We start from the raw sequence: 24,124 nt of genomic DNA, 5'->3' as shown, positions 1-24,124 counted from the left end.
TATTATTCTAAGTTAACTGAAAAGTTACCTAGTATTTTGTTACAGAGATGGCTGGCCAACCAAAACAATAAACAGGGTATCTCTCTCTCTAAGGTTATAATTAACAGTTCCAGAGTTTCCTGAACACTCCATACACTACAATAGTGAATTGATAGTGAACTGTAGAAAATTCTGTATTATACAATAATATTGACTATGGTAAGGATCAAAAACACTGTAGCATCTTGGAATTTTTCTACAGGTTTCTATAATAAATAAAGTATACTGATATTTTTTTTTATTTGGACTGGCACCGTACTACTGTTAATAAACACCATTACATCCTTTGATAGTTAAACCTTGTTTTAGCTAAGCAGTGGTGATTCATTTCACATCACATGTAAAATGATTGGTTGCGCCCCCTCAAAGAATTCTGCACCAGCCGCCACTGCCGAGTAATATAAACCATTTCATGTTAACTTCGGGTAATATTAAGTAAAAACATATTAGGATGAATTCTAAGGAGTTTCGTAAAATGCAACCATTAAACCAAGATAAACCACTGACCTGTTGCATAGGACAGATCATACTGCCCGGCTACAAGTGGATAACCTAGGTGGTGATGGGGTGGCATTATGCGTTGGGAGGGAGACGAGCGTGGTCGATCTACTTCTCTCTCCCTTTCCCTATCTCTCTCTCTTTCCCGATCTCCTGCCCCTCGCTCTCTTTCATGAGAGGGCTTGTCGGCGACAGTTGGGGATTTACTCTTGTACTGGTTGGCGTGTTGATGCAGTATGTCCAGGGCTTTGGACTCTGAAGCAGACTTGCTGCTGACCGTGGGACTGGAGCGAGACCTCTCTCCGTCTTCACTGCCCATTTTACTCCCGTAAGGAGAAAAAGGGTATCCCGCTGGCAGATAAGACCCTGCAGATTTGGGAGACACCATAATGACTGATTTCTACTACATTTCTCACAAATAATAAATCTGAGGTCAGAAACATACTGTGTAGTAAGTGAAGTAAGCTAAATGTTAGTTAATAGTTTGCCTTACCTGGGTAGTTCTGCATCATAACTGAGGACATGCCCCTGTATCCAGGATGACTGGGGTCATAACCCTGTCCAAAAGGATATCCATGCATGTAATGTAGGTAGGGCTGATGCTGGTGCTGGTGCTGGGCCAAAGGGGAACCGAAAGCTATGTGGGCATTAGACCGAGAATCTTTCCCACCACATCGCTGGTCCTCTGCGCTGGGAGGACATGAACCGTCAATTCCATCTTTATTCTCATCTTTGGAGCTGTTGTCCTTCATCCTAGACCTCTCCTCTTTGACTTTTCTGTCCCGCTCTCGATCTCGCTCTTCTTCTGGTGGTCTCTGATTCTCAGGGTACTGAATGATCACAGGCCGAAAGGTAATATAAAAGTTTTATATTTAAAGCATACACATGTTTGCACTTTTGTCTAGAACGTGTCATAAAGGGTAACATATGTATGTATAATAGGAAAAAAACGTTTCTAAAAAGCGTTTTAACGTGTTTTAGCAAATATCAACCTTTTGTGCTTTTTAGAGCTTGACAGGCCCAGGTCAATTTATGCTCCCATATTCTTAAAAATATCCTTCGTATTTAATTAAATTAAAAATAACAACATAAATTTGAAAAAACAGAAGTCACAGTGTACTAGCATATACTGGGTTGTTTCAATGCTTGAGATAAATATGGACATTTAAACCAAACCACGCGTTGAAACAACCCAGTCTTTAAGAAGCACTTGTTTGTCTCACCTGTCTGTACCACATGGAGTGCTCCATACCCAGTCTGGCAGACTCCACATTTGCCTTTGAGTCATCCTTTCCGTGATGGCCAGCTTCACTGAGCTTCATTTTAAGCCCTTCAGCCTGCTGTGGCTGCAGCTTGGCCTCCTCCCCTTTGGGGATGATGACAGATTTTGCAGATTCAGTGGAAATGTCTCTTTGCTTGCCAGGGGCCTGTGGCTTCCCCAGGTCTGAAAGGCTTGGGGCTTTTGTCAGTCCTGGAGGAACAGGACCTTTCTGTTTCCAGTCTTCCTTATGGGAGGCGTCCTTGTCTTTTACACCTGAATCAGGCTTCTTTTCAGCAGACCTATGCTGCTCGGCCATGAGTCTTTGCCTTTCCTCGTATTGCAGCCTGTAGGCTGAATTAGTGTTCATGAGGTGGTTGTGATAAACCTGATCAGGGTATCCGTACGGGGGGACGTAATACTGGTTGTAGTAGAGCGGTTGCATGTACATGTTGGAGCGTTGCTGAATGACCGAAGCTTGCTGTTGTTGGTGTGGCTGACTTGAAGCAACCTCAGATTTTCGCTCATCCAGCACCTCCACCTTGCTCCTCTCCTCTACTGATTCTTGCTCATCCTCCTTTTTTACTTTCACAGCTTGTCCATCTTGTAGGGGTCCACCAGCCGGGGTTCCACCGGGGCTTGGGTTGGTGTAATTTGGAGAGTAGTAGTTTTCGTAGCTAGCATAATATGAGGACTCTTTGTTGGTTGCCTGTGAGGGAAATAGCGACTTCTTCGCACCATCCCTCGTTGAGTGATCTTCTGTCTTGTTTTTGACCCCTTCAGCTTTGCCTTCACCATCCTCTCCCGCATCAGATATGTCAGAGTACGCAGGGCTGTTTGTCTTTACCGAAGAGCTATCCGCCCCGTTCTGGGTGACTACGTGAAGTGGAGTGAGGGGTTGTCCACTGCTATCCACTCGACTGGCCACACCGATGGATGGACTGGGAGCATTATCCGTAAAGCTGTATATCTTATCCGCCTCTGCTTTCATACTAGCTAGGCGACTTTGATGAGGGTCAGAGGAACCATTGAGATGACCCTCACTTCTACTTCCTGGATCAGAGGACTCAGAATAAGGGCTTTTCCCATCTTCAGGCTTCCCGCCCTTGCTTGGGATCTTGGGGCTGTCTGGATCTTTTCCAAGATCTTTCTTCTTCTTGTCCTTTTTCTTCTTGTCCTTGGAGTTGCTCAGCACTGGATTAATTGGTGAGGAGTCTCCAGCTACGCCCAACTTTGACTGCATGCCTTTGAGTTGGGGACTCTTAGGAATGCCTTGCAACATGTTGGCCATCCCTGCAGGATGGCTTGGGCTCCCACCGCTGAATGGCGTAGGCTGCAAAGAGTACATCGGCTGAGAGGTAAGGTTGGGAGCCATAGTTCTGGGAGACTTTATGTTCTTCTGGGACAGTTTGTCAGACTTGGCACCACTGCTTGTCTTTTTGGACTTCCTGTCCTCCATGCCGTCATTACTAGCCTCGTCCGCAGTGAGGCAAGGCCCATCCTCACAGCCTTCCATAGGTATGCCTTCAGCTTCAACATCACCATTCTTTTTCTTTGACTTTGATCCAAACTTTCCAGGAGAGGGAGATGGACTCTGAGCATCAAATCCTCTTCCTTTAGGTGTGACGGAGCGTGCTGGGGAGAGAGAGCCTTTTTGTGTAATCGAAGCTCCGTTACAACTTCCTGGCTCTGGGTGGAGAGAGGATTCTTCACAGTACTCACTGTCCCCATCCATCTCCAGTTTAATATCATCATCATTGTGAGCACGGGCCTGGTGGTATTTCAGACCGTTGATGTGTTTGTACTTCTTGTTGCAGTTGGGGTGTGGGCAGTCAATGAGTACTGGTGAAGGACAGCTGCGGTCTAGAGGAGGTGGAAGGGACTCGGTTTTAATTATGGGAATTGGGAGCGTAGAGGACATCACTCCACCGTTTGAACTTGTGCGCATGCGCTTGTTGCCTTTAGAGTCCTCGGAGCTTGAGTTTGGCTCCATGTCTGATGCAGGTTTGCTTTTGCGCTTATTGGCTGAGGACGGACTGGCTTTAATGTCTTCAGTGTTGCTGTTGGGCGGAGTCCTGCGCTCAGAGGAATTCTGGCTGCCGCGTCGCCCCTTGCTGTTAGAACTTGCTCTGGTCTTGTTGCTGTTGGTACCCTTATTATCAGATGAGTTGCTGTTCTCGTTGACTGGAGTGTTGCTATTGGGTCGCATTCTCTTACCACGACCACGGCCATTTCTCATCTCTATATCACTTGTAGGAGACTCACAAAACCTTAAAATGGAAATTAAAAAGACTATTTACAGATATTTTACAGGCGAGACAGGTCTTGTTTTGATTAAAATAAACCTAAATTGATAATTTAATTTTGTACAACTAAATGCTGACCGAAAACTAAAAAAGTAACATTGGAGTTTAGAACTCTTTTTCAATCATTCCTTTCATTGTCCTTCTAAAACCTTGCAACTCCATATTTCTTGATTTTTACTTATATAAATCACTATTTTTAGTCACCCTTTATGTTTGTCACTGGGTTTTGCAAATATTGAACAAATAAAAAGTGCTTGTCAAGCTTGACAACACAGTATTTGCTCATTTAAACAGTAATTTTTTTTCCTATTCCCAGAATTTGGATATTCAATGTTTTGGAAGGATAGCGACAATGTACTTGAAATACTAAACAATCATTTTCATATGTACAAGACGAATAGTCTATAAATATTATGGTGTCTATGTTTATGTTTCATAATACTTTATATTATTATATACAATGATATAATAATTAAGTCATTGTTTGTACAGAAAGATTAAAAAATACAGCCATGGATATTCAAACAACGATACAATGCTTAAAAGTGTAGAGGGAACATAAATCTGAAAAACATTAGATTCTCATAACTACCCTGCGAATGGATTCTATTCTCATATCCTGATAGACTAGATGATGTGTGTCTTTACAGTGCCTCATCCCTGAGGGTTATGATGTGATACACCCAGTGAAAGATGCACCTGGCTTACTGCTAGCCCAGAGGGAATCGAGGAAACTGATGCGGGGGTGTAGGGGGTGGTTGACAGTCAGACAGAGATGGCAGGAAAAGATACTTCTTTATATGCTGGAAAGCATTTAGCATCACTGTCTTGACAATACCTTTTATTCTGTCCTAAGGTAAGACATCAGTTGTGGTGTAGTTCGTACAATAAATTGTCAAATTGTACACGGTTTAGGACTCACAATAACATTTTAACTTGGTGTTCCTAAAAACGTAGTGTTCCATACAAAAACCATGCAAATTTGAAATGCTAAACCCTTCACTCACCTTGGAGGAGCCCAGTCATGGCGAGTACAATCCAAAAGTGTCCCAACATACGTCTTGTTCCTCCAAGTAACGTTGACCACCAGCATACCTGCCAAGCAAACAAGAGGACGCTTATTATAATACACATTTAGGAATATTTCTAAGATATCTTTCCTGTCTCTGTCTCTGTCTCTTTTTCATTCATTTTATTCTTTACACAACTCTGACGAATGCCACTCTTCCCATTTAAATAGTTCAAATAGATGTTACTAAGGCCAGAACTCTCAACGCAGCCCTACTATATTACAGTGCACGTCATGATTCACTGCTGCTAAGAGCAGCAAAGAACAAAGAATGTTGTTTCTGGGAGGAAAATAGTTTGATGGTGCCCTTCATCTGACATTGCAGCACCGTGAGCTGTTCCTGCCTCGGCAAATAGTTCAGCAATTGTGCGAAACCAGCTGAAGCAATCGAAAATGCTCGTGTTTGGCAGGCATTAAGAGGCTTCACTACAGAAGCCTGTTCAGGTAAGACCTGGAGACTTCTGCGATTTTGCATCACTATGATAGCAGAGAAAATCAATATGACATGACAATTATATGCATTTAGTAGCTTGTGCGAGGCAGTGCAATGTTGCATATCGATAAAGTTGCTTTGGTCGGTCTGCAAGCAGTCTTGTCTTCAAATGGAGGCTAACAAATGTATTTCTGAAACTAGCATATCATGTTTCTGTAAGTACACAGAGTTCAGACATACAGTTCTTTAATCGATACGATCAGGGTTTCCCAACAAGGGCATTACTTAAAGGATAGTTAACCCAAAAATGCATAATTTACTCAACTTATGTCATTTCAAACTTGGGCTGTGCGATTTGAGGAAAATATCTAATTGCCATTTGTTTTGACAGACATTGTGAATACGATTTGATGTGCGACTAAGTTTTTTTGAAGTAAAGCTTCAGCTTAATATTGTCAATAGTGTGGAGCACAGTATGGGTATAGTTACCCTGCGGAAAGAAACAAAAACATTACGAAATTCCAACTGTTTCAACTAAAACCATTACAAAATTCCTTTTTGTAGTGTGTTTTGGGCAACTTAGTGTTGTACTGTTGGTTCCCAATTGCCAGATTACATCACACCAATAGAATACAAATACCAGTGTATACTCTTATAGTTTCCATAAAAGGAGTCATGAATTAAGACATCTATTTCCTGTTTGACACTCTTTCTTCCGCGAAAGAAGAAATTTTAAAGAATTTTGTTAACCCATTGACTTGCATTGGTTTTGTGTTCATACAATAGAAGTGAATGGGTGCCTGCACTGTTTGGTTTCCAACTTTCTTTAAAGTATCTTCTTTTGTGTTCTGAGGAGAAAGTCATTCAGGTCGAGTAAATAATGACAGAATTTACATTTTTGGTTGAACGATCACTTTAATCACCTGCATGTCATTTAAAACCTGTTTATGACTCTCTTCTGTGTAACATTTTATATTTTATAAAATATTTTAAGAAATGTCTCGTGGTTTTGTGTCCATTTAATGGAAGTCAATGTGAACCGGAGTTGTTTGGTTTGAAATGTTCTTCGAAATATCTCCGTTTTGTTCCGCAGAAGAATGAACACAAAATAATCGTACGGGAATAACACGATGGAGAGACATTTTTACTTTATATTTTTTGTTAAACCATCCCTTTAAATAAATAAATTTAAAAAGACTAAATTAAATTATTTAATATAAAAAGTTAGAGCATCTTTTCTGTCCTCCACAAAATAACTAAATTATCCTATATTCATCCTTAGAAACCTAATAAACAAATGAGACAATACTGTTCTGCAACATCTCAAATTGGTGGCCAAACCCAACAAATGCCATCATTCACTGGACTCCCAAGATAACTTAATATCACTGTTTTTTTAAACCAAACCCTCATCCTTTCCCCCCCAATCCCTAACATCACAGTGTGGGAGGCCGAATGTGAGAGCCGTTCCTTTGAAAAACGTCAATGGAGGTCAGTTGAGGGGCACATTAGCGGGGCCCCTTCCTATTTCACTAGGAGTCATTAGTGGTTCTATGGCCACCTGTCTGAACCCAGGCTAAATGAGGCTAAATGGCCTGCTTTCACCTCTCCTGCCCTTTAGAAACCAGAGTGGAACAAACAGAAGCTTGGCATGTGTTACACTCCAATAAAAACAGCTCTATCGGAGTTAAAAGGCTAAACCGCCATAGATTTGTCTTGTGCTTACTAGGGTTTCATATCAATAATACATTCGATTCACAGCCACAAAATAATTAAAGACTGCAAATTGAAACAGAAATAGTAATAATGCAATTAACCGTTTAAACTTCAGGAAATTCTGGCAATAATACAGCACATTGTCCAAAAGCTTGTCAAAGTGGAAGTAGAAAACGGGTTGCATCAGGACACTGGCATATGAGCCCTACTGACTGGCACGGCTGCGTCTGCTGGCAGAGCACCATTCATAGTCTCTGGGTGAGGCCTTTCTGGGCTTCACTTCAAGAGCAATAAACTTTCAGAAGATTTAGAACTGACATTTGGAGGCATCAGCATGCGCGGCTTGCGAGAGTGGATGCCACACCAACCCGACCCGGTCTGCCTCCAGCGTCCCGCAGAGGGGATTTGTGTCACAGTGATGCTTAGAAATATTACTCCAATCTGCCTCTGACTGTTTCATCATGAACCGAAAGCTGTTTGCCCTTAACCTCCTGCCATTCGGGTATTCACGCACCATGCTGAAACATGAGCAACTCCATATGTCTGTGCACAAATAAGACGTTGGAGCACACCGGATAAGATTTCCTCATTGGGCTTGTGGTGAAACAAAGCATGGTACTGTTGATATGGAGAAGCCAGGAGAGGACACCGCAACTTAATCTACAATAAGCATGATGGATCTGGATTTTCTAATATCCAGTGAGCTGCCTATTAAATGGATAGTTCCCCCCCTCAAAAAAACGTTCTTCATTTATTTACCCTCATGCCGTTTAACAAATGTATTTGAAAGAAGATATTTTGAGAAATGTTTTTTTGGTTGTGTATCCATACAACATGTTGGTATGTTGGCGTATCAGTGTTGCCCAGGCTAATCCTGTCACCTGCATATGTGCATTAAAGTTTCAAAACAACAGGAATGAACCCAAAATAAACATAACATGCTGGCAGTTAGGGCATTGGAGACGAGCAGAATGAGAGGAGTGGGTGGACTGTCTGCAGCATCTATAATAGAGTGCAGCGCGGTGAAAAGACATCTCAAAGTGTTTGAGAGATGTGTTCCAAGATCTGGCTGCTCTACTTCCCACCCACACAAAGAGTCACCGCCACACAGATCTGTCCAACACCACGATGAGAAAAATAACACATCAAAAGAGAGATGCACACACGTTTATACATTCCCTCGCAACCCCCATTGCCGCTCAACGTTTGCATTGTAGGAGACCTCGGTCAGGGTAGACATTGCACTTAACTTGACGGGAATGGAAACGAGGCTGCCAGGGATCATGTATATAACTACATTGCCTTGCAAAAGTATTCACCCCCCTTCGTTTTATTCACATTTTGTTATGTCGTTGCCTTATCTTAAACTACATTAAATACACAATAATGCACACACCGCTCAATAAAAGGTGCAACAGCTGAAAATGCATAAAAACCAAGACATGAGGTCAAAAGAACTGCCAGTAGAGCTCTGACAAATGATTGTATAAAAACACAGATCTGGGGAAGACTCCTTTATAAAAACTGCTATATTGGAGGTTCACAGAAGTATGTAGCCTCCATTAATCCTTCATGAAAGAGTTTTGGAACCACCAGATATCTTATTTGAGCTGATCTGTCTAAACTCCATTGATGGAGAAAGGTCTTGGTTAAAGCGGTGACCAAGAAGCTGACGATCGCTCTGATCGAGCTCCATGATCGTATTTGGAGATGGGAGAAACTTACAGAAGGACAAACATCACTGCAACACTCCACCAATCTGGGCTTTATGGCAGAGTGGCCAGACACAAGCCTTCGCTCAGTGAAGACACGTGATATGCAAATATGCAAAACCGTGTCAGAAACAAGGTTCTCTGGTCTGATGAATCTCAATTTCATGCGTCATGTCTGGAGAAAACCAGGCACTGCACAACATCTGTACAATACCATCTCAAAAGTACAGTGTGGTGGAAACAGCATCATAATGTGGGGGGGGGGTCAGCTCGAGGAACTGGGGCATTTGAAAGAGTAAAAGAAAAAGAAAGTTCAATGGCACAAAATACAGAGATAATGATTATTATACACATTATTGTGCGTGGAGTGTTGATTAATGTAAAAGAAAATTAAGGTCAAGATAAGGCAGCAGCATAACAAAATGTAAATAAAATGAAGGGAGATGAATACTTTTGCAAGGCACTGCATGAATGCTAGAAAAGAGACGATAAAACCGTTATGGATACTGATTAATACAATAAGCTGATCGAAAGTTGACAGGGACTATCGGTGACCCCGTCTCTAAAAAAGTAAAAGCTAAAGTTGATTATGAGATTAGTTTAGTGTTGAAGTAGTCAAAACATAAAAATGATGGAAAATATGGAATATATGTCGCATACTGCTGTAAATGAAAGATTGTATAATATATTAATATACAATATACAAGACTACAAGACTATTCATTTATATGATAAATTAGGGCTGTTGTTTATAAGAAAATATTTCTGTTCCCTGTGAAAATGTTATTTTGTATTTATAAACACGTACACAAACATGTACATATTTAGAAAATATTTGCATGTTTCTATTTACACACAATTTTAATTGTATATAATATTGTATGTATGTATGTGTATATATATATATATATATATATATAAAATCATTAATTTTTATATTTTACTTAAATATATACATGCATTTGTATGTATAGAAATACAAAATTAATATGCACAGCACACAGACATAAAACTTTTATTCTGGATACGATTCATAGTTGAACAGCCTCAAGATAAAAATATACAATTCTTGATTTTACTGACTCTACGATATATTATTTTCCACAAAAAAGCCAAGAACTTAGCTTGTCCTCCATAACCTATATTTCAATCCTTGACATGGATACCTGGACAGAATGATCTTTACATTAAGTAGGATGATTGCATGTAGAAAACAGCAAATCATTCAGAACTTTTTACATTGAAAACAAAACATGCCTTTAGCTGGGTCAGGGTCACATATTTTCAACCTCAAGAATGTAATTTCAGGATTATGAAAAGCAATAAAGCAGTCGTGGCTGTGCCACATTGTTAACAGTCGTTACATTCACAATATCTCATACGCTCATTACTTGCTAAACGAGTTAAAAATTAGATGTGACAAAAGACTACAAGACCGTACAACCCACTGAACATCTATCGCTCAATTTCATGCATGTCAAAATAAACCTAATGTTTCTGACTGACATTCACAGCTCTCTCTTTAAAGAGAAGGAGCAGATAATACAAATCAGCATCCTGCAAATAGATTTAGCTTATGTTGAGAAGTGTGCCAGTGGTTGGGTCCACCTGTGGATGGTCTTCTGCTTCTCTTCCTCATGACCCTTCGACTGCATTTTCTCTCCATCTCTGACATCACACACACATACACGCACGCACGCAGCAGAGTGTCCACAGAGAAGCAGAATGAATCAGACACACTGCGCCCATGGCAAGAGAAACAGAAAACACTTAGGCAGCCGTGCGCTGTGAATGTTGATGAGCCAACCCTCTTTATGTGGCAGCACTGGGGGGACGACAGCAGGCTGAGTGTGGGTGGGACCAACTCAACTGCCTACCCATACCCGTAGCCTAGATATGCTCTTATTTAGGGATGGAGGAGATTTTTTCTTTTCATGCTCGACAATCAGGAGCGAGGCTGAAAACACATCGCCCTGATGGATCTTGGGTTGGGCTATGATTAGATATGACAAATCCTCAAGAGATATACACACACAGAAACCGGCTGAATCCGGTTATAATCAATTAATTTGGAAACGAAAGGTGTTATTTACAGCTTTGGATAAGACGCTGTTAAAGGAACAAGAGTGCAATTATCAAGAAGCCGATTTATCATTCAAGACGTAGAAAGATCAATCTGCTTAATTGACCCCAGGGGAGAAATTCTGAAAGTATGCAAATTAGGACTAACGATAATTGTGGTATTTGTATACTAATAATTAAGCTTCGAGTCCTAATAAAAGCAGGTATAAAAAAAGTATGTTTTATTAAAGCATGATATAAAATTTGCACTTACCATCTTCGGTTTCTTGCCACACGATGCCCTCCAGGTTGACACTGGTGCCAGGTTCACAGGGACCCAGGCACTCGGGCTCTGTAGACAGGGCCACATCAGAAGTGTTAACAGCCACCGAACGAGTGCGCACCATCAGCTGTTCACAGGGTGACGAGATGTCAGGATTTCCCATTGGGGCAAGGAGGTGAAGAGGCGGAGGGGCAGGGGTGGAGACCGGAGACTCCATCTGGAGAAGAAAAGCAATAGATGAGCTATGGTGGATGTCAGACAGGAAACAAATCGTGCCTGAGGATCTGCACAAGCCCTGGAGGAATGTTTCCGGGTTCAATACCATTTAAGCTCAATCGACAGTAATTCTTCTAAAGTAATTCAATCAACCGATGGCCATCAGAGAAGCTACTTTCTAGGTATAGCAGTGATCTGTATACCCATGTTTTAAATCACAGAAAACATCTGAAAACAACAGCATCATAAATCTGGTTTACAGAGCTGGAATCGTTCTAAAGAAATAAAATCAGGTTGGTCGAGTTAACATGCACACACATTGTGGATTAAAGACCGTAAAGACAAGTCAATGCATTTGCCAATAAGGTTAACTGGCTCTTTTAATTAAAAGGTAAGACCTCCATCTCTACAGCTGCTGTATTAAACACTGTCATCTCTTCTATCTATTAATTTGAGGTTGTCTCTGAGGTCATGAATTCTTATTATTTTGCCTGGCTTGTTTTCTCTTTGGTGGAGCTAGCAGAGCAGAAATTTACCTACCATTTAAAGCTGTGATACGTACCTTTTATGGTTACAAATAAGGACTCAAAAGACAGCAATGAAAACGATGGGAAAACTGAAGTAGAAGGTCTCTATTGTGTCTAATGGGCTGTTATCACGTGTGATTGAGATAATAACAGCCTCGCAAGCTCCATGACTGTTTTAACCTCCTGCATGAAACATTACACCAGCGAGATGGGCTCATGTCATCTCAACCAGCGATTGATTTATGATGCTGCGTGACTGTCGGTGTGGTAGATTATGCACTGACACAACAGACAAGCAAATATCCAGCTGTCTGCTTACCCAGAAAACACACACAGTCAGAAAGAGACACACATTCACTGATCTATCTTTAATATACATGTGGCGATTGCCACACATAATACGTGTTTAGTATGAATCAATGAGTACAATTGAGATTGCAAAAAAGAATACAGACACACAATTGCACCGACTGAATGTAAATAAATGCTGAAGAGTTTTTGAAACCAAGCGCTACAAATACATTGTGTAGTCAGCAAAAAATTGGCAGAAAAGCTTGGTTATCCTCATACGAAACAGACAAGGAAAGAATTACAGGCCTACAGACGGATCCAAAGTAAATACAAAAAGATTCCATTTCTTCATCCTAATAATTCTCTCAGATGGGAATTCAATTCAATTTCTACATCCTGCCCAAGTGTCAGTCATCTTCGGAACACAGAGATGCCTTTAATACTCTTGCAAAACACTAACATGGAAATTATGCACGTAGAGAAAACCCCAAACTCCATAAAGACTGCTTGCATTGATAATAAATGGCTTATTCTTTAGCCTAAAGTTGAGTACTGGAAGAAAAAACAAGCACCAACATCATGCACAAGAGGATAAAAACCGTTCCACACAGATGGCCCGAGTGGAAGAACATTTGAGGCTGGAAAATGCAAATGCGATTGAAAGCTGTGCACACTTAAGAGTTCAAAGCTCCATTTCACACGTAGAGCAATTACTTTTCTAAGACAGGAAAGGACAACGTGACCACAGGAGATGAGACAAATCTTCACAGCGGTTTGCCACTTGCCGGATAAAGAAGCTTCATTTCCAGCTCTCTGCCGGGATGCACGACCTTAACAAACCTAAAAAGAAAATCAGCCTCAGGTATCCAATATCTTTAGAAGGGGAGAAAAGATTAAATCAACACCTTTCTGACAAGCACGAGAGCACTGTTGCAAAAAAGCATCGAGATGTTTTGACTTAATCCTCTTTACAGTCTTTGTGTTAATAACCGACACTGCAAGTGAAGCAAAAACTGTGAATTTAAAAGCACATTGATTTCCTGCTAATTAAAACGAATATTCCCCCCACACACCCATCAGCAACACTTTCGGTTAACTGATGCTTAGTGTTTCGTCAGATGCAAATATCTTTTTTTTTTTATAAAGGGTGAAGACGTGTTCCGCAGGGTGTGGATGATAGCTGTTCTAGAGCTGAATGTCTTCATCTCAGGCCCTTAGCAACAGCTTCTGCTCATCCGCCTGTTGCTAAGAGGACAGATTTGACATTCCCCAAAAGACATGCTTAGAAAAACTAATAGTGGAGATTGGAGAATGAAACAATTGCCTTTGAAAAATCCAAAGGCTTCACAGTGAGAATCAATCTCATAGTGATAGCGGTGCCTGAGGGTGAAAGCGCAGATGAAATCGATGGAGCCTAATAAACAGGCAATAAGCACACGCGCATGGTCAGCTCTCTAATGTTCCTGACACATTCATTCAAACTGGAAGTCGGCACAGCTGGGATGAAATTTATCACGCCATTTTTTACACTTGACTTTTATTATTCATGAATTTCTTTTTCTTATTAGTACTTAATTTAATTTCAACACAATATCACTGCAATCTGCAATCAAAAGGTTTTTACGAATTCATACAATCACACTTTGTTCGATTGAATACAATTTTTTTTCGTGCTAGTGACATTTTGGTTTCATTGGTTTTTGTGTGTATGCATTGTCACTTTGACTTTAAAGGGATAGTTTACCCAAGTTTATTTACCCTCATCATTTTTAACCGGAATGACCTAAAGAAGATACATTGAAGATAAAGCGCGGACACCCGTTCACTTCACTCCGCAAGTTAAGCCTGACGTCACGCACCACCATATACGGTAGGTCATATTCTATGTCTGGGTCCAAACACAGGATGCTATAGGCAAACAACAAAAATGGCAAATATTCCCTCATTGCGAGCTATAAAACGTGATCCAAACCTTTATCTTTATAACGAAATCCCACATGGCAGTCAGCGATTTTTTTTCATAATTTATTCAAATATTGATGTTGGAGATTACTTGAGCCTGGTGGCTGTATATACTTTGAGTTAATACATGTTTCCCTTTAATATGCAATATTAGCCACGCTTGAAATGCATATATGCTTATACCCGAAAAAAGTATTCCTTACGTCACCACTTAAAAAGCGTAAGGTATAGACACAAAACTAATGCAAGTGAATGGGTGCCGGTTAACACCATTCTTTAAAATATCTTCTTTTGTGTCCTGCGGAGGAAGAAAAAGTCATGCAGGTTTGAAATGACGAGAGGGTGAATAAAATATGACAGAATTTTCAATTTTGGGTGGACTATTACTTTAACTCATCTTTATACAGCAGATAAAACAATCTGCAAGACTTTTTTAATCTATTAAGCACTAATCGGACTGGCTGAATTAATAGAGTAAGAGCAGACGGTTTATAAAATATGTCAGATCACTTCTATGGGTTAAGAACAATACCCCTGATCGCCACAACAAAATAAAACCCAGAACTGTTGCGTCTGATTTAAAAGCTTTAGGGTTACTTTCTTAAAATCAGAGATTTGAGTTTAAATGCTTCATGCAGTTTAAAACTGAGGCAGAGAATCAGGTAAACTAAGCCGTGTATGAAGTGAACGAGCGCACAGATGGGTTGAGGATCTGAAACAGCGATCTGTCAGCTTCACTTAACTGCTTCTGTGCTTCCAAGGCAACAGATGACCTCCAGTGATCAAGTGAGCCGAGGATAATTTCCAGCACTGAAAACAGCACGTTGTTCATCAGCGAGCCATCACGCAGCCCTTTTCTTCCCAGCGCTTGATGGCAAGATAAAAGCTCTCGATTTGAAGGCCGTTGGTTTAAAACCAGACACGGCTGGACGGTTGTAAGGAAAATCAAGGTAATTTCACAATTGCACATGACTGTTTTGTTCTCCTTAACAACATGACGTTTTCAAGAAAAAACATCATCCAACTGTATCAGCACTTGCCACACGTTCTGCCTTGAGCTTTCAGGTGGTAAGTAGACTGGCTTGTACACAGCAGGTGGTTGGAGAACGTTCTCTCAACATGGCTTGTTCATGTCTGACCCTTCCCCCGCCTCATTTGCTCTCCTATGTGCAGCTGGTTGGTTTGGGCTCATGCCCAGTATTGTTTACGGGCTTGTGGAGGGCTGCCGGGGGATGAGGGAGGCCCCCGAGCTAAGCAGAGCTTCCCACCTTCCCAGAACATGAGTGGCAAGCAGCATTCTTCACAGCAGCTGCTGGAGAAAATGGACGCCTGAGATGCAAAACACCAGAAGCCAGATTGCTCCCATTTTATGAGGCTGCAAAATAATTTACACCTACATCATGTTGATTGTATATGAATGATTCTATGTTAGTGCTCAAAAATTCTTAGTTGGCCAAATTACTACTACTTAAACTGTCATGGCAACTTTCTAATAATAATACAATTTCAATACATCATATGTAGGCATTTTGCAATAATCGGTGTCACCGGTGATACACGGAGTCCACCCGCCAACTGATTACATCACTTGTCCACGGAGGCATCGACCACTATCGTCATTTTGAACTTTAATAGTAATAAATAGTGGTGGGCCATCGCGCGTTAAAAAAAATGTCGCCGTTAATCTATTCTCAAAGTTGGGTTGGCAGCTGGGACTATACTACGCAAGCTATGATGACTTTCACCTTGATATTTTAGCGCGGATGTATACCAGCTTAACTGCACTGTACGCGGCGAGAACGATATTTTTCAACTCGCGTCATTCGCGGAAGCAGAAGCCGGCTCATCATCTCATAACCAGGGCTTCATTCGCGCGATTCGCGCAGCAAGTAGGTCTATCGCCTCTTTGCATTAACATATAAATCACTCGCGCTTGACACGCCATTCGCGTTTGGTCTGAACACAACATAACGTTACTGTGAAATTACCGCATCAAACGTGACGTGCTAACATGGATGCAGCTATGAAGCCGCCGGGTTTGCTTCAGGGAATATTAATTTTTAACAAGCTTCCCAATAGAAACATCGACAAGACTAAGGTTGTTTGCACCTTGTGCAATGCGGAATTGGTTTAAAAAAAACACTTTCTCTCAACAGGTACTGGTCTAGCTTTAGTTGAAACCAGTAACTTTGTATTGAGATCTAATGTATTATGGCTCCTGTATGACATATCGCTTGTTGCTCCCTCACTCTTTGTAAGTCGCTTTGGATAAAAGCGTCTGCTAAATGACTACATGTAAATGTTCTGTAGGAGCTCTTCCAGTCTCAAGTACCACCTAAACGGAAATCATCCCTTAGCTAATGCGGAAGTAAACACAAGTTCACCTTATTGAACATAATTTAATTTTCATCACCAATTATCATAGTAGAACAGCTTTCTCAAGCAGTTTGTGATGCATTTTGGAAACAGGAGATGAGCCCCTGGTCTAATGCGCCACCTGGCTTGAGAAACCCGTTCTCAAAGACTTACTTTTAGTCATTATTTGGGTAGCACACATATTCTGAATGCCTTCGGCAGAATTCAAATGAGCCATTTTAATCTAGATTAATCTAGATTAATTTTGGAATTAATCTAGATTAATCTAGATTAAAAAAAATAATCTATGCCCACCACTAGTAATAAATCACTTTGAAATACCGAACTACTGTTGCTCATCTGCCTTCTGCATTCAGTGTAAGCGGAACAAGAGGCGGTTGACATTTTAATTTGAGTGTTTTCCTAATTTAAAAAAGCTGGTGTTTTGCCATTTATTTTATGTAAAAGTTTTTCGTTTTCGTTTCCCTTTCTTATTCGTTTCTTACTAATTTGTTTATTGCACAGTGTGTGACGTGATTACTCTTATTTAACGTTAAGGTTTTTTTTCCGTTTCTTATTTAGTTTTACTTGATGTTTGTCGTGATTTTCGATTTGTTAAAGGCTACCTATCTGACATAAAGTTTTTTTACATTCATTTCTTATTTTTTTGAATGGTGCTGTGATTATTCGTTTTGTAAGGTCTATGTATTATATAAGCAAATGTCATTGTACTTTTTTGTAGTTTTGTGTGCTTTTATTACGAAAGATATTGAACCGACCAAAAGTTCAACCAATTGCCCTTTCCGAATTGCCGCTAATTCAAGACTAAGAGGAAACCTGAAGGTAAATATCATTGCCACATCAATAACCGTATGCAGTTTATCAAACATCATAACCATTCATATGAATTGTTGTGAGATCTGCTTGATATCTCTTTTTTTTGGCTAATAAATTAAACTCCGCATTTCAGTGTAGGGAGGTGGAGAGAGTACGCAAGCATTGTGGGTCTTAACACAAAATATGAAATGGGTGGAAAAGCACCAACTACTTTCTTTTTAGTTATCAACCAGGTACTGAATTATTTACAATATTACCATATGTGTAGTATCAATGCAATGTCACTCCAGTAGGATCACATGGCTCAAAAAAAACCTCATGTATAATAATGCAATGTTAATACTGTTATTAAATCCCGATTATGTAAATACCAACACCACTAGCACTTAATACTAAAATACTAAAATAGTATGGTATCCAAACCTTGCCTCCCAATGTGAATAATAAACATACTAAATAGTATTTCAAATTAGCATTAGTATGTCCCAAATGAAAGAACGTTAAAATGAGTATCCTTAAAGGACCTGCCTGGACAGTGTACTTTTCTAGCGATGATTCACTGAATTAAAAAAAATTGCAAGTAAACATGACATAAAAAATAATGAATAAAGAGACAATGGTCACTTTAGTTACAGTACATACTTTTAGGGCACAATATAAGTAGGCAAACTGGTACAAAGCTATAGTTTCCCACATCCATTAACACTATCAAAGCACAGCTGTTCATTGAAGATGCATGATAGCGGAGGCTCCTTCAGGTCTTCTGGTACAACAGAAACGACAGCACACATGCTTTTATGAGCGATTTTGTGTGTGGAGTCAATTGAGGACATTTTCTGAGAACAAACGTTTGGCCCAGTGCTTGTTTTAGACACAAGAGAACCGTCTAACTTCAAGTTGCTTTGACTGCTCTGTCACATCACGTCTCGTTGTCTTTTTAAATGTTAAAAGGGTAGCTGCAGGACCCCAGAAAAAGATCCAGGCGTCAAGCTAAGCGCAAATAATTTGTAATGCCCATGAGAGAGTGAGTGTGATAAAGAGTTAAACAGACATGGGGTCAGAAAAGCAAATTCTTTCCCCTCCTCCAAAATACCACCTCCTGGTGTGGCAAGTCATTCACTAACAACAGTATCTATTACAATAATAATCCACATTCTCCTCAAGGTCATCCTCACTGGAAAGGCCGGCTGAGAGGAAATCCAGATAAGCAGCTCAGAGCACAGAGGATTTCTGACTCTCCAGAGCGCCGTTGCGTCATACACCTTCTTACAACATGAGTAAAAGCTCGACAGAAATCGCTGGCGAGTGCCAGAATCAACAGTCAACAGTCCAGATTCATGAACTAGAACTTTGGCCCACAGTCCTGCAAAACAAACACATCACATCTGGAGCACAACACATCTATTTATAAAGTCTTTCCCCACATGCACATTGTTAGGATAACAGTTTTCTCCACTTTAATTTGCTACACTGAATAGAAATGTAAAAAAGTAACACATAAAAACCTAAGGCATTCCTTTTGCTCTTGTTAAAATTAAAACACAAAAGAAGTGACATTAATCAATATTTTCTTTAATTGTAGGTAAATATAAACTATATTTTCTCATATATTCTCTGATTTTTAACATTACATGTGCTGTGTATCACAGAAAATACATTTTCTAACTGATCAGACTTAAAGGGATAATTCACCCTATATAATTCACCATATTTTTTGATCTGCTAAACAAAAAGGAAGATATTTGAAAGAATGTAGCCAGACAGATCGTATCCCGCATCGACTCTCGTATTAGGGAAAATAAATACAATGGGAGTCAATGGGGGATAAGATCTGTTTGATTATTGACATTCTTCTAAATATCTTTCTTTTTGTTTAGCAGAACAAAGAAATGTATTACAGGAGTGAATGAAGAAAATAAATGTTTTTTGGTGAACTATCCGTTTAAGATTTTAACCTAAACCTTACAATAAACAACAAACTTGAATCATAGTATCTAGAGAGCACCTAGCAACCACTTAGTGTGTTATGTCATTGCTTTGATGTTCTATCAATGATTTAAAATACCTTAGCAACCACAAAGCAATACCCTGGCAACCAACCCACATGACAACCTATCATAGTCAAGATCTTGTATGGGCAAAGAACACTTTCTCTTCTGAAATCATTTAGACATGCTGGAATAATGTAGCTATAATAAGACAGCAAGACATATTTTATGTACCTCAAAAATGTATGGTGATACAATAGCACACAATGACTAAGTTTTAGAGAACAGTTTTTATGTAGCCACTTACAAGACAAGTTATTTTTCAAACTGCCAGATCTCCCTGGAGAACCTCAAGCCAAACTATTTATGGAAGTAATGCATTTTGTTGCTTCCTCTTGACAGAGGAAAACTCTTTGTGGGTGGTACTCTGTCTAACAGATACAACACATACAGATTTAGAGGAGAAACAGCTTTTTAACTGTTATGAAAGCCGAGTACACCAAGTTACATTCCGATAAAAATCATCTATTTACCATTTCTAACATTAACTTTTGACACGTCACTTAATAAACGACTTCCACAAACACAGTCTTATCATCTTTATCTATCTATCTACCTATGCATTTTAATTCAATACAGTTGAAGAAAATGTTACCATGCATTTTTATGGTTAACAGATTTCCATTGTCACAATGTAGTCATTTTGCATTATGGGTAACAGCAGTAGTGTGCAACAATTAAGAAGGAATGCACCGATACCATTTTTTAAAGACTGAGTACGAGTACTGATATTTTTTTTCTGGTACTCGCAGATACCTATAGCCGATGCCTGAATAATGCACAATTATGTTGATAAACCAGTATCTTATTGGTAAACGTGTTTTCTCTTGTTTTAAGGTCTACTTAAATTAATTAAAAAAAATGATAGGTAGCACAATTAACTACCACATTTACATCAGTTTGCTAAAGTAAACAATATTCTCTGTGGTCGAATCATAAAAAATTCAAGGGGGTGGTGTGGTGAAATGTGAATGTTTTATAACTTGTTCAAGTCAACCGGACCTTTATTTGGCGCGACACCGCAAAGAGCATTTGTTTAAATTAACGGACTTTTATTTAGACGGATCGCCGCAAATGGTGTTTGTTTATGTGTTCGTGTCCTTGTGCAGTGAAACGCTGGCTCTGAAAGCTTCATAAACACAATGCGTTCAGGTTCAGTGATTCAGCGCTAATTTCTTATTAGGAAATAATACATTTGCCAGATTCCGTGCCATTCCGTGTTGTACAGCAAATTCTGTTTTATGCCTGGATTCCTCGATTCCATCTGTGTTTTCCGTATTGCGGAAATCATAGGACTCTATGTATGTCACATGAGATATTGGTTATTGGTATCGGTGTGTCATTAGGAGTGCAAGTGCGAGTACATGAGCTTGGTATCAGGCCGATACCCATACTGGGATCGGTGCATCCCTACAATTAAGGATACCAATAATCAATACCAATAAGGATACCAATTATCGGTGCACATATTGTTATAATATCATAAATATTATTCGACAACATCCAGTTTGGGACAAATGCTGATGCTCCCCCTGTAGCAGGTTGCAATCCTCACAGAATAAATCAGGCTGCAGCAAATGCAAGGTAAAGAGTTATAAAACCCTGACATTCCGTAAACAGTGAACTTACATTTATAAGAAAGTGCTTAAGGATTAAATTCTCATGACATTTTACAATAAATTAATATCACTCAAGCATGAGTGCTGGGGAACTAATATCAAGTAACTCAGACATAATTTTGCTAGATTAGTTCATATTTTTCTCAGCCAATAAAAGCATTTCTAAAAGCAGCCAAAGCATAAAGACTTGTACCTTGCCAAGCACTTTTGGAATGCGGCTTAGCCAATAAAATTCAAGTCCTGGAACTACATTTTGTACAAAGGACAATGAAGCCACAACGGCTGATTAAAAACACATGTATATATATATATATATATATATATATATATCATCTCTAGCCTAGTGCACAGTGACACCTTGCCTAACAGCAGGATGGATGATGATAAACTCCTGAGAATCATTACAACCACTTAATTTTGTCTCGAAATTAATCACTGACATCAGCAATTCCAACCAAAAAGGTAATTTCAGGGCATGAGCACAACGGCTACATTATTTTACAGAACCAGAGATCAATACTTAACACCATCTATAGTTTCACTGCTGTTGCACCAAACCCTTTAAAGATCTTCATTTGCATATGAAATTCAATACAAACAATGTAATACATTTAAAGATCTCACTCAAAAAGGAAGACTACAAAAACAGACAAACATGAGAAGAGAATGAAATGAGAATAAAAATATGATGAAAGAATTTCATTTGTGCACATACAGTCCCATTAAAAGAAATACAATATACCTCAAGGAACAATTACGATAGCTAAATGGTTTTTGAGAGATTTGGAAGGTGGGTGTTTTGGTCAATTACACCAAAACAAAGATCAACTACTTTAAAAGATAAAGAGGACAAGGCAGGGTGATTATTTACTATTTTAACTAATCATGTTTATATTACCGCAGTGATCTGTAAAACATTCAATCATGCACAAACAGCATCAAGAAAAATGTACCGGAACAAGGTGCATTAAAACAGCATCAATCAATTGCGGTCTGTACAACGCAATGACTAAACAGTCAAGCATGATAAGGTGTATGATAACTGAAAAGTTACACAGGACGTACAGATTGACACAGCTGATTAAACACAACCCTTTCTGGCCAATAGTTGCACAGCACTGTGCAAGACCGCCAACTTCATCTCATTTGATTGAACATTGAGAGACTCTTATGATGAAGTCAAGCTCAAAGCTTTGGAGTGAAGCCCAAGACTACAGGCCATTTAGCTAGAAATTAATCTTTTCCAAGCGCTCTGCAAAGTCTCTTGAGTCCTAAAGCAAAATAAAGCAAAATACACATGAACACTTTTAAACTGCATTATCGTGTGCTTTCATATCGATACCAGAACTTGTTAAAAAACAAGGAACAAAAAACCCCATCACAAGCTATATGGTGCAGAGAAAACTCAAACCCTGCACATTACAAACTAGCTCTGGTGCAAGGAAAAGCCATAGCTGCGTGCATTGCAAATCTCACAAGAAATGCGCAATGCGTGTTTGCAATATTAATTTGCAACATATATTGCAAACAGCCAACTAGGAATAACTTAGACATATCTGCGATAGTTGATTCCTATGATTTCTAGTTGTTTCTGAGTATCGTCGATACACGATAATATCCTCAATGGGAACAACCCTACTTAAGAAAACTGCAAAACATTGCCAACAGATGAAATGGTATTTATTTTTAACTGTATTAAAAAATAAATTCACAAGTCTTAAAATCTTAAATTTTACTACAACACTTCTCAGTTATACTTGTTTTAAATTATATTATTTTTAGTTTTATTTCGCAGTTACCTGAAAAAAAAACGAGATACAGATAAAAAAATCAAATATGCACCAAAATGATGATAGCTCAAATTTGGTTTAGAATGTAAATTTTTGGGTGAACTGTTCCTTTAAACCTAAATCTGCTTTTAATATTTTTCCTGAAAAGTACTTTTATTTCAGCCTACAATGTAAACCAAATTCTTAAGCAATTCCCAAACAACTACTTCTAACTATAAGTGTTACAAAAAAAACTACGGAAGCTCAGTGTAAATATTAGCAATAGATTTCTTCTCATTGATATATTTATTTATTATGGAGCTGTGGAGACATTGTGCTCACGGCTGCCATTGGTTATGGGAACATAGGCTTACGGGAAAATAACCCTTTCATCTCACATCTGCACTTCGCAGCCCTCAAGCAGCAAAACATATTGCACAGCACGTTCTCTCCACATAAAACATCTACAGCGTTACGCGGCGTAATGAGAAGCTGGGTCTTACTGTGAAAGACTCGCCCTCAGCACCTGCACGGTGACAGCATTTGGTCTGTAGAGCTACTCAATTCATTAACAGCTCCCATAATGAGAGAGAAATACTGGAATAAACAGCAGCTAAACGTGTGTAAGGGGGAAAATTGAATACTTTGACACAAGAACGTAATTCTACAAACTAAAATTACCAAAGAGACTGACTTTTCGCACATGTTTCACTATGGAAAACAAAAACACATCAATGGTGGTCACATGTCAAGGAAGGCCAATTTGACATGCATATTACTTTGGTGACTTCAACAATTACTTTTCACATTACCAAACAATGCTTTTATTTAAAGGTTCGGTGTAATTATTTGGAGGATCTATTAAACCGGCCGTAACACACAGCGTTTCTGCCAATCTCATATTAATCTTGAGGACCTATCGAGTAGTATCGCATAAGTCGTATCTTCGAAGAGAATATAGTTTGATCACATTTATGAAAGCTAGATACAGCTGTATGATTACTGCCAAAATCATACGCCGCGTGTGGGGGGAGGGGTAGGCTGAACTAAAGCACATTTTCAACAAAACACAGAAATCAGTTTCATTCACAGCATGCAGTTCATGTCCGACATCTTTTAGCGCTG

At 39.4% G+C, this 24,124-nt stretch overlaps 1 protein-coding gene across 2 annotated transcripts in view; it reads right to left on the bottom strand.

Moving 5' to 3' along the window:
* The window catches only part of LOC130420681 (zinc finger protein 609-like), a 51,335-nt gene that overhangs the window by 3,732 nt on the left and 23,479 nt on the right, over positions 1-24,124 (bottom strand). For both annotated transcript variants that reach the window (XM_056748181.1, XM_056748173.1), the window contains exons 3-7: positions 11,367-11,592; positions 5,109-5,196; positions 1,761-4,065; positions 1,031-1,367; positions 547-903 (exon numbers count right to left, since the gene is read on the bottom strand). In XM_056748181.1, the coding sequence (XP_056604159.1) occupies positions 547-903; positions 1,031-1,367; positions 1,761-4,065; positions 5,109-5,196; positions 11,367-11,592 (3,313 nt within the window). The remainder of the gene's footprint in view (positions 1-546; positions 904-1,030; positions 1,368-1,760; positions 4,066-5,108; positions 5,197-11,366; positions 11,593-24,124) is intronic.

Source organism: Triplophysa dalaica, chromosome 1 (assembly GCF_015846415.1).
Source record: "Triplophysa dalaica isolate WHDGS20190420 chromosome 1, ASM1584641v1, whole genome shotgun sequence".
Taxonomy (NCBI): Eukaryota; Metazoa; Chordata; class Actinopteri; order Cypriniformes; family Nemacheilidae; genus Triplophysa; species Triplophysa dalaica.
This window is presented reverse-complemented; position numbering and strand designations above follow the sequence as displayed.